Source organism: Amyelois transitella, chromosome 2 (assembly GCF_032362555.1).
Source record: "Amyelois transitella isolate CPQ chromosome 2, ilAmyTran1.1, whole genome shotgun sequence".
Classification (NCBI taxonomy): domain Eukaryota; kingdom Metazoa; phylum Arthropoda; class Insecta; order Lepidoptera; family Pyralidae; genus Amyelois; species Amyelois transitella.
This window is the reverse complement of record NC_083505.1, coordinates 10,253,645-10,265,804: the sequence shown is the minus strand read 5'-3', so window position 1 is coordinate 10,265,804 and position 12,160 is coordinate 10,253,645. Positions and strand designations below refer to the sequence as shown.

General features: G+C 33.0%; 1 protein-coding gene across 2 annotated transcripts; it reads right to left on the bottom strand.

Moving 5' to 3' along the window:
• Nucleotides 1–1,190: 1,190 nt before the first annotated feature.
• LOC106143692 (alpha-tocopherol transfer protein-like) lies at nucleotides 1,191–12,160 on the bottom strand. Of its 2 annotated transcripts, none has more exons than XM_013345829.2 (6): nucleotides 11,482–12,160; nucleotides 6,957–7,051; nucleotides 6,239–6,389; nucleotides 3,063–3,256; nucleotides 2,160–2,421; nucleotides 1,191–1,768 (listed from the first exon to the last, which is right to left on the bottom strand). In XM_013345829.2, exons 1-6 carry the CDS (start codon nucleotides 11,657–11,659, stop codon nucleotides 1,722–1,724), a joined length of 927 nt encoding a protein of 308 aa, XP_013201283.2. In that variant the 5' UTR covers nucleotides 11,660–12,160; the 3' UTR covers nucleotides 1,191–1,721. The 2 variants fall into 2 exon arrangements, with proteins under 2 accessions (XP_013201283.2, XP_013201282.2); XM_013345828.2 differs by having other exon boundaries at nucleotides 6,236–6,389; nucleotides 11,482–12,153.

Genomic DNA, 12,160 nt, shown 5'->3' with positions numbered 1-12,160 from the left:
AAACGCAAATAGATTTTTGCCTCGATGGTTTGCCGTTGTTATGTTTGGTTGGTTAAATAATATCAAATAATTCGTACACATAATCAAGGTTATTGTAAATAAGGGTTAAATTTGTATAGATCAACTTTTATTAATTAGTTTCATAAGGGTGAAAATTAATGCAATTTGTAATTTGGGTCTCAAAAATACTACTGTTGGTATTTTGTAACCAATTACGAATAATTTAAGTTAAAAATATAGTACAATTTTTGTAGACAATCATAATTCATTTAATAAAGTAGAAAAAGTGTAACATTATCTTTTTTATAGAAAATTTCTGTTAGAAAAATATTTTTTATTAACTACGAAAAATATAACAAAATGTATCTATTTTGTTCATAACCTTTTTTATTTTTGTACCCAATTTACTGCTAGTATAAACAATGTATTTTTTTTTCTATGTTTGATCTTCAATGCATTGTATCTATCAAGTATTTGCTATATATACATTTAAAGAATATTTGAATGCATTTCCATATTTGTAAAGCCGAAAGAGCTATGGCTGTGATATTACCAATTTCTTATCCTTTTTATTAAAATGCCATGTAAAACAGAACTGTTTCGATACATACATACATACATATGATCACGTCTATATCCCTTGCGGGGTAGACAGAGCCAACAGTCTTGAAAAGACTGAATGGCCACGTTCAGCTATTTGGCTTAATGATAGAACCGAGATTCAAATAGTGACAGGTTGCTAGCCCATCGCCTAAAAGAGGAATCCTAAGTTTATAAGCCTATCCCTTAGTCGCCTTTTACGACATCCATGGGAAAGAGATGGAGTGGTCCTATTCTTTTTTGTAATAGTGCCGGGAACCACACGGCACTGTTTCGATTGTTGATGTTAATAGCACAGAATGTATATATTAAAGTGCGTTTAAACCACAGGTTTTAATCATTTAAGTATGAAGTATAAAATTTAATGAAATGGGTGTACCTACAGATCAACACTGGTTTATATAAAAACATCACATTCTGGGATTTACATATAACTAACATTCATTTGTTAAATGATTGAAAATAAAGATAAATATAATAGGATTAACTCTAAATATTAGGCATACAAAAATGTGTAAATACTACTTTGCTACTAATTTTGTAAAGGATTTTACACATTGTACGTAATTTATTTTGGTAATAAAAGAAAATTTAAAATTATTAAGGCATTTTATTTCATAGTCGTCCTTTCATGAAGAATACTTGTAAGAGTATAATTTATCCGTAGTCGCAGATAGAAAATAGTATGTATGTATTATAATATCCTAAAATACCTCCGCAGCTATTTTACGGCAAGATATTAAAGCGTTATAATTATATTGTTAATACAAATATATAGTTTAATGCTCATTATCACATGAAAATATTTTTTTGAAAATTCGGTCTGCTTTTTAATTACCTTACCTTACTGTTTTACTTAGTGTTTGTACTTTAATGTCGATACTTTGTTTTCCCATTGCTTTATTTTTGCAATGTTTTAACCCTGTGCATTATCAAAAAAATACTTTTTTTAATCTTCTTATTTTTGCTTCTAACCTTAAAAAAATTTTAATGAATAATTTCAATTCGATAATAAAATATAATGCTGCCATTTCTATCACCATTATAAAATTTATCAAAATAATTTCATAAATTTTATAACGAAGTATCACAAATTGAGTAGTTATATCTTCACATGTTTGTTATTTCTTGTGATTATTGTTGTTAGTGTATCCATACGAATTAGCAACTGAAACAAAAAAATATCAATTTTAATATCCACAGAATATATGATTGAAATACATTGTAAAAAAAATATAAGTAGTATCTAGGTGTTAGGTATATTATTTTTATGGTTCAGTTCAATCCGAAGATTAGCACTTACATAATTTAATGTAAGCTTAACCACTTTTTAATTTTAAAGATTACAATATTACGTTATTTAGGGACGTACTGGTGAAATGTCAGGTCAAGAATACACGAATCAGACAAGCGTGTATGAAAAGAGGAAACAGAAGTATGCAGGGATCATGGCAAGTGAATGAAAGTGAAAGTGAAAAGTTATAGTCTCTGCCTACTTCTCTGAGATAGAGGGATGATTTTCTGTATGTTTTATTTAATTAACACAATAGGTATCTTACCCTTAAAATCTTCTTCATAATATTGCAACATCTTCCACAACACTTCCCCTGGAATTTCAGGCTCTGGCAAAGCGCCACCATGTCGTTTCCTAGTCGCCTTAGCGTCTATATGTGAGAGAAGAGACTCAAAGTTCGTTCCGTGGAAATGAATGCGAGACCGTAATTTCTCTCTCATGAACGGTTTGAATATGGCGAATAGCATATTGAAGACGTAGGGCTGGTTAACAATATGGACAGCCTTCAGACGGATTGGAACGCAGTCCTGAAAAAAGGAAATTTTATTTTCAGTATTATTTTTTTGTTAAATATCACTGCCTGTCAAATTTAAATATCCTCATAGTACCCGGTTGACCGAGCTTTGCTCGGTCTACCAGAGATGGCGCTGATATAGTTTCTTAAAACGCGGTTTTTAAAATGTTTATATATCTTGGGAACCAAGCTTTTCTCGAACCTAGGACCTTGATAAATCGATTCCTTGAGCCGAAAAGCCCCTAATCTGTAACTTTCATGCAAATCGTTGGAGCCGTTTCCGAGATCCTGATTATATATATACAAGAATTGCTCGTTTAAATATATTAGATTAGTGGCATACGAAGTTAATCGATATCAAAATAACTATAAAACTATGTACGTATGCATGAATAATTTTTAATGCTTGTTGTGCCAGATTTTTTGGCACAGAAGGCTTTTGATTGGAAGGAGTTAGCCTTTACGATCTTTTATAAGATCTAAGACGTATTTATGTAAACCTTCGATCTGACCTTTTATTAGAAGATAGATCCAAGGTTTACATAAATAGGGATCATGGCAAGGGAAGCATGGCAAATGGCAACCCTCTCTGGCAAAGAAGTGGTATGATATGTATTCAAGAATTCCTAAGAATAATTTTACAGAACAACTCACCTGAATCCAGTCTATAACCATCTTAGCGAACGACGGCGTAAACTGCATGACCTGCGTCAAAGACAGGCCCTTCATGTCCAGAATAGAGATGACTCCGTTGACCTGGGTCAGAGGCTCGTCCATTGCAGCCTCGAGCCCCAGTTGGACCCCACGGAACACCTCTGTGAGGGACACCTTGCGTGGGTTCCACCGCTCTGAAATGCAGCGACAAGTTCTTTGGCTTCACGTTAATAAATATTTATTTAGTCCTAATGAACTGCCAATGTTATTTTGCACTTTTTCAAAAAAATATGAAAATATTTTTAATGCCAAAATCTAAATATATATTTTTTTTAATACAACGGTTCTTAAAATATGAACATCTTCTTATTACTAAATGATTTTTTCAAATAGTAATACTATTATAACTACGCCCTTCATTAGTTCCTTCATATATCTTCAATTATCCTTGAAAGTGTATCTTTATGTTTATTTTGGTTTTTAGAGGCTTCTTTTGTCTATCATTTTGGTCAAATGCCATCAAAATATAAAGCCACATAAGTAGTTGTGACAGCTATTTGTGCCTAAACTACGGAAGTTGTGAGTACCACGAGTAAGTAATACTTCCACGGACTAAACACTTGTTTGGCAGCCGACGTAGCAACTAATCATTATCTCCTACCAAAGTTGCAAAATACATAGCGGACCTTAAACGTGGGATTAGTCAATGACAAATGAACCGACACTTTAGAAGAACAATTTTTGTCACGGAATATTTTACATATACATACATATAGTCATGTCTATATCCCTCGCAGGGTAGCCAGAGCCTATAGTCTCGAAAAGACTGAAAGGCCATATTTAGCGGTATGATAGCTTCATGATAGAATTTAGATTAAAAAAAAGTGTCAGGATGCTAGCCCATCGACTACAAGAGGAATCACAAGTTTATAAGCTTATCCCTTAGTCGCCCTTTACGACATATACGCAATATTTAACTGTCTTAAAAAAATTTGTTGGTCAGAAATCCGTCATTGGAACATTTGATGTTCTTTTAAAATCATTGATCATTTGTATATACATACATACGTATAGCTACATATTTTTTTTCTTATGATAGCTAGGGACAGTATTTTTCCTAAAGATATTAAACCCAAGTCAAAGCTTAAATATTATATTCATGTTCAAGAGCTTCATTTTTTTTTCCATGTGCCATTATATCACCACATCAAGGTCACGCTGATTGTGTCGTGTCTATCGTTGAACATTAAGGGCGACGTAGAAAGTTAACTACGAAGTGATTACACATCTTGATACAGCCGCATTTTCTAATAAATCATAGCTAGAAAATATGTAAACGAACTAGGTATAAAAAAGATCATTGGTTACTTTGTACAATTCATGTCATGCTTTATCAAAAAACTGCTGGACATTTCGGACAGGACATAGAGTTGGCAATCACAGAGGCAAACTTTTTGTCGGCCCATCAATTATTTCAGAAGATTTTTAGAATGCCACATTTACCTCAATGTTCACTATCTGTGTTTATTTTATTTAGGTGTAGATATCTTTTGAATAGTCGCCTAAAATATTTATTACCTCCGAAGTAGGTTTTTATTTATTATGCGCATGCAAAATAAGTAACATCTACATATAATCAAGTCTATATCCCTCCCTCCCTTAGAGCCAACATTCTTTAAAATACTGATAGGCCCCGTTCAACTGTTTGGCTTAATGATAGAATCGAGATTCATATAGTGACAGGTTGCTAGCCCGTCGCCTAAAAGAAGAATCCCAAGTTTATAAGCCTATCCCTTAGTCGTCTTTTACGACATCCACGGGAAAGAGATGGAGTGGTCCTATTATTTTTTCTTTTGGTGCCGGGAACCACACGGCAAAATAAGTAACTTATGCACAATCGTGTTAAAACAATAACTATGTAATTGATTGTAGCTGTATGACGCAAACTTGTCTTGATTGCTAAACACATCTTAGATTCGAGGTTGTTCAATTCGTTGCCATTGCTACATACACTTTTCGCATTACTCAACCTAATAAGTGTACTGAGTGAAATAATAAGCCCTTAACAAACTTTCATCACACATCGCCATAATACTATTCTAATTAAACTACTCTCTGGGATCGGTATAATATGTAATAGGTCTGTTTAATTCGTACTGACCGCGCCTTCTTTTTATTTTTACCTATATGGTCCTATACTAAGTATAATAATGATGACGAGTAGGTATACAATCAAAAAATCATCTGTTTTTACCTACTTATTAAATACTTAATACAGAAAACTGAAATTGCTTCCCAATATCTCCCGTATTGGGCAGTACTAGAACGGATTTTAGAAATTCCCACGGGATCAAAAAATAACAGAATTGTGTACCAAAAACAAAGTCTTGGAAGAGCGGTGGTTTTTAAACCCTAAAGATTATAATAGGAAACATAGACCATTTAATGTTTTATACTCTAGAGGAGGAACCGACACCAATTCCAAAACCAACAAGTTTGATCTCAATACCGCAAAAAGTTAGTCAAGTAAGCAAGGTGAACATGAAGATAAGTTGGTAATCTGAAACAAATGTGGTAAAATTAGCATTGAATCTCTTCTAAAGTAGTATATTCCTCGTCACACTGCATATCATAAAAAGTGAATACCTAATTACTTAGAATTTTTGGTATGATGTCTTCATTATTTCATTTAAGAAAAGTTTTTAATAAGAATCCATGTAGGTAAACTAAAATACTTATGTTAAAAGAGTTGGGAGTAGGTTTTCATTTGACCAATTACAAGAAAAGATGTGCACTGCAATGATAGGTACCTACGTATAGTGACAGGCATGAATAACCAATATCATGGATACAATTTTGAGAAATCAAATAAAAAAAATATGAAATGAAAATGTGAAAGCCACCACACACCACACTCATATTAATTATGATGGGCAAAATATTGTATGTATGTATTATATTATTTTTATTGTTAATGGACAATTATACTAACTACGTATGTACTAAGTACTGTTAGGACTATACTATACTAGTAGTACTAACAGAACTTGCCAATATCTTTACTGATAAAGTTCACTTTCACGAAAATTTTACCAAAGCTTTAACCCTAACTTCGGAATTTTAGCCATCACAATATGAGTGTGCGTGTAAACCAGGCCTTAGCCTAAACTGACCACCTGACTCGACCACCATGATGCGCCGGCCGTGTTGGTCCCGGGGCGAGAGGATGGACACTATGGACTCGTCGAAGGCCGGCCGAACAGCTGATGGCATCAGGTCATGGCAGTGCTCGGGGTGCGATCTTCGGAATTTGTAGTACGCTTGTATCTGGTGAGGAGATCGAGGGTTAAATTAGCGAGCAAGAGATATTTTCTCTTTGATTTGCTTGATCTACGAAAACATCGTAACAGATACTAGTATCAGTTCTTGTTTCGTCCTCTCTAGAGAGGAACCTGTAAAGTCCACCTGTAACGATCTGGAATGATAAGGTACATAGGTAATAACAGTAAACGATTTCAGTCTGACGTACACAGGGAATGCTAACCAAAGTTTAATCATGATTTTTTTTTTCCGGTTGCCTGAATGTGCAATTGTCCATAAGGGAATTTTTCATGAACATGTAGTTAAATTACAAATAAGATATTTGTAACATGACTGTGGTCTGATGTCGATCGGCGCTTTTTGAAACAGGTACGCTCTTTTTATCGAATACCTTAATCACTCAATTGCCAATGCTCAATTATATGAATAGTGTTAATGGTGGATTACACTTCTTCTGAATCGTGGATATAGGCGGACCTCAGGCTCTAAGGAGGAACTGAAGTCATGAGGACTATACGTGTAAGATGTATGATTAACATTTAACAAATAAATTAAAAATAAACTGTTACATACCCTTTTAAAGGCGCTTTCTGCATAGAACTTGCACGGTCTCAAAAATTTCATGAGGAATTCATCCTTGTTGATTGGTATAGCAAGATTGGACTCCCCTAAAATAAGTTTAATTATTTTAATTTAAGCACTTATATTTAAAAAAGAAAGAATCGTCCCTTGTATATATTATGAAAATAAACTTATAAGTACCTACTTTACAATAGATGTAAAGTAGGTACTTATAAGTTTATTTTCAAATAAATATAGGCATGATGATAGCATCATCCTATATTTATTTTATTTAAAAGGTATCTTCTTAACTTTAAAATTATGATAAAATGTAGCAAATTAATATCATCGTCATTTGCCCTCCGGATTTTACTGCCAAGTTGTAGTTCAGGTAAATTCATAGAATAAGGTCATTAGCTTCAAAACTTACCGAATACCTTCCTAGCCGTTATATGAAGAAAGATAATATCTTAGTCTTATATTAGCATTATTAAGTATGCACATAAAATTGGCATAGGTATGCAATAACTTCTCTTAATGTTTTCTCACTTGAACAAATAGTGTCTTAGAGGCAATCATAAAAATAATTACGAAAATTTACATTTCGTATGACATCAAATGTATTTTTTTGGAATAACCTCAAATAATTTTATACATAACTAATTATAATTTATAGAGATTTAAGGAGGACTAAGTTGCTGTCAACAGCTAAGAAAATTTTTTGTTAAGATTATATTTGCAAAAATTATTTATAACGCTTTATTGGTACAGATCTGTGATAGTGAAATTTTCATAGATATAGTTCGTTGACACTCTCCGGTGTATCTCCGGTATTTATGATCCATGAAAAAGAAGAGCGTCAAATCTACATTGGCACTAGTTACATTATTTTGAGGTCCATTGTAAATGGAACTAATGATGGAAATCATTATATGGTACTTAGTTCCGTCATGTAACTATGAATAGTACCTACATACTAGCCTCAAGGAAGGGTATGTTGGTTTACGTTATTGGGATTTGACTACGGAATCCTAAAAACCATAAGCTTATGCTTAGCAACAAAATAAAATAAATAAAAACCTACCATAATCTCACCATACTATTGCATTTATGCATTCATACCTACGACTATTATAACAACAAATAAGTTTCTTGCAAAGTGACATTAGCAATCATTAGGTTTATGTTGAATTGTTATAGCAGTTTTTATAGTGTACTTCATTAATATTTGCATATAAAATTAATTTTAATTTGTAGTGTGATTTTCTTTAGCCTTCTGACAGGTCAACAAATTATTGTATAAGCTATTTATATAATTGTTTTTTTTGTTCAACCAGCTAGCTACCCTGTAGCAAATATCATTTCCTGACGCGTCATCTTAGAACATTGGTTTTGTAATACTTTCTTCTTCATTCGTGCCTTATAAAATTATCAAATACCCATGTTTATATCCCCGGCTTCGCACAGGTAGCATTTAAAGATTAAACCTTCCTTAGAAAACCCTCTTTCCAACATTTCAAAAAGGAGAAAAAAACCTTTACTGTAAGTATCCGAAGCCTTTGAATCTTTTCGAGACTTTTGGCTCTGTCTACCTCACACGGATCAAAGACATGATAAAAATACGTGTCTACCATTTATTTATAAATTTATGTTATAATAATTACATGTTACCGAATCCTTATTATGTACTAGAGTTTTTGGACTCAGAAAACTATGTTTACGTTTTCTTGTTTACCTACTCTAAAAAAAGTAAGTAAATTTCTCTATATTTAAAAATATATTTAAATTTACGAAAAAAAATTTTAACGTTTCGCAAGTTTTACAAGCAAAATACCGGATAACAACTTTAAATAAATCTTACAAAGTTCATAATGACTGACATTTCCATCTAATTGAGTTGAAAATGCTACCGGTTATTGCGACCTGAGATTAGTTACAAAACTTGTCAAACATAAATTTCTTAAGTAACATGGAGGAAAGTAATTATAATTCGGACTTTTAAGCCTTATGATTGACTTGTTTACGTATGAAAATAAATCATTTCGTTTTTTGTTATTATTAAAGTTGGCTAAAGTGCTACAACAACAGAAAAGCTATTTAAATTATACCCTTTCCACTCGGCAAAAAAAGGCGCAGTATACTCGTACAGACACAAAAACTCATACAATCAGGTTTTTAACCCTTATCGGATGGGGTAAATAAAGACAAAATTCTCGAAAATACTCCGAGGCCACGTTCAGCTTGCTGTCTTAATAACGGAACTTACACTTAAGATGGTGATAGGTTGCTAATGCTAATCCACCGCCTAAAAGAAAAAGCTCAAATTTTACCCCTTTTCCCTGATTAACTTTTACAATTTACATGGAAAGAGAAGCAGCTGACACACACTGTTTTTCCACACTCTTAGAGTAGCATGGAAGTTTACTTGGAAACAAACAAAAATTCAGCAGATATCCCCTGTACGTTGTTTTCACATGAACTATGGTAACGCAAGAGTTTGTCATATATTGGTTGACGATTCATAAGCGTAGGTAATACAAAGTAAAGATAGGTAAGTACTGATATCGAATATTATGGCTCCGGGCACAAAGCAACTGAGCTATGATTGTGTGCAGAGTACGGAACGCACTTTATGCTCTGAATATAGTAGGCCCAAAAATTAAAATTAAAATGTCATCATCTGGTTGCTGAATAATCATGTATCTGAAACAGCGTAGAGTTTTATTACATCACGTCTCTTTGCTTTTCGTTATTTGTTTTTGTGTAGGTACTCATCAAAAAGCGCGTTTTCAATAATAGTAATAATATCTCCCTTTTTTTTACTAGAACATTTCGAAAGATTGAATAACTCGTATAAAGTGGAGGCGATGATCGTCTATTCACAGAATACAGGTGGTTCTATCGGACACGGACAACCATTACTCCCATCGATGGATTTAAATGTGAAGCGTAAGTGACTTGAACTAAGGCATAGTTTAAAATAAGTTTTATTGTCAAACACCGTAATTTTGGTAGAGCTTATGTGCTTACTTCTTAGATACACTTCCCATACATTTATGTAAGCGCTTAAGTTGACTTGACACCACTTAAGCGCAACCGTGTTAGAATTTTTTTACAATCTTCCGCTTCTTGAATCTTATGCATTTGAAACAACCATCGTATTCAAATTGAGAATGGTGCTTGCTGATGCGGCTAATTACCACAATGAAGTTGATATGAGTATCAATTTATAGGTACAATGACCCGTGCCCGACATTTCGTTGTGAGTTCAGTTGGCAATTGATTATAAGACATATCTTAGCGAAGAAATAATCTTCAAATAATAAGTACCTACGTAATAAATAAGTGAAAACGTAAACAGAAAATACTGATAAAATTAACAACAAAGCAAAGAGAAGTAAATACATATACACAAATTAATATTAATGTACTTAGAGACATAAAAAGAAAGTTATATTTTTTATCTTAAAAAGGGTATAAAATTACGATGATGTAGGTACATAACATGATAAATTAACGTAAAGGAATAAAAAAAGAACTGTTCTAAATTATTATGAACTTAAAAAAAGAACCCTGAGAAATACGGCCAGGGTCAGAATTGAAAAAATACCTACCTATTCGAATTCACTCAAAAAACATACGACTCGCCTGATGGTGAGTCTATGGACCGAAACAATTAGATGTCATGGCTGAGTTACTAATCTTTAGTAAGGATTTTGATTCATCTTCATTATTATTCGACTTATCAATTCTATTCGATTTTAGGTAGGATATTTTGTTAGGTCAGTATCGATAAAATTACAACACGTTTTTCTTTTTGCACCAAAACCAGTGACAAAACAAGGACTCCCAAAAATATTTACTTTTGCATAAAACTGTCTTTAACTTGACTAAATATTTTTTTAAATAGGTATGCAGTTACTGAGATAACAATATGTCTTTACCAACTCCAATGTGCAAATATCAATCATATTATATCGAGGCTTATCTAAGCCATGTCTTATTACTTATTATCAATAAATGATATCATTGTTAATTCAATGCTTCTGTTGAAGTAAATATTGTTTAATTAAATTTAACGATACCTACATTATATTATTTGGTCTACTCTTAACTTCCCAACAATGACCATCTACTACCTGCTCAACATTGCAATGGACAGAAAACAAGATGATGATGATGTGAGTGTTTCATAAGACAAACTTTGAGAACACAAAGAAAATAAAATTTTAAAATTATGAGAACACAAACAAAATTAAATAAGAAAATTAACTTAAAACAAAGCTTATTTATTAATAATTAAAGCACAAATTAATAATAAAGCACAACTGAATTTATGTAATATATTGTGAAACTAGAAAAAGCGAAAACAATTCCCTTGCGAAAGTCATTGTGTACCATTTCCTCTTATATGAACCTGTATCCTACTACTGCATAGATCACGTACTTATTTGCTCACAAATATCAACACAGAAATAAAACTAAGTTGCTAACATTTCGCAACACATTTGAATACTTGTTTTACCAGTCCAGTTACCTTTCAATAGTTTCCTTAACTCTTCTAGAGCTGCTTTTACAATTTCAGGGGTTTCTCTCAATTCCTTCTCGGCTTTTTCTAAGTAGATTTTGTCTGTGACAGGTCCGTTTTCCAACTGAATCTTATTACCACCCCACATAACAAAAGGTGAACCATCAGCATTAAATTGCAACTCCATCGTGTTCTATCTTTCAATAATCTTCAATAATAATTTTTTTCACACACTTAACATCTATTTCTATTGCGTCTATCGCAACAGCCGGGGAGACCAACTCTGCAACTTCTGTATTTCGACAATCTTAACCCTTCACTCGCATTTTTATTTCGTAACGACACGGATATGAAGAGACGTGAGATCTATAGACGCGCGAGCTCCACACTAGTTTTATACTACACTACACTAGGCTCGAATCGAAAGCTCGCAAATGTTTGTTTATATAAGGACGACGACAAAACACAGTGCGCGCGGACCACGCTTAGTGTTGGGACTGGCCGGCTTTCTGCGCCCGCACATCTTAACGGTATCCCACCTCTGACACCGACAGACGATGGCCACTCACTTATTTTACCTTCTCTCAATAGTCGACATTAAAGATAAACTACCATGGATGAACACCTCGCTGTAAATCCATTGATATTTAATATTTTCATGTCATATGGCAATATAAAACGTTTTTGG

Coding starts and splice junctions, on each gene's coding strand:
- LOC106143692 (XM_013345828.2), bottom strand. CDS start 11,659: ATGGAGTTGCAATTTAATGCTGATGGTTCACCTTTTGTTATGTGGGGT. Junction 3,257..6,235: donor CATGGTGGTCGAGTCAGGTG/GTCAGTTTAGGC, acceptor GCTGCATTTCAG/AGCGGTGGAACCCACGCAAG. Junction 1,769..2,159: donor TTATGAAGAAGATTTTAAGG/GTAAGATACCTA, acceptor TTTTTGTTTCAG/TTGCTAATTCGTATGGATAC.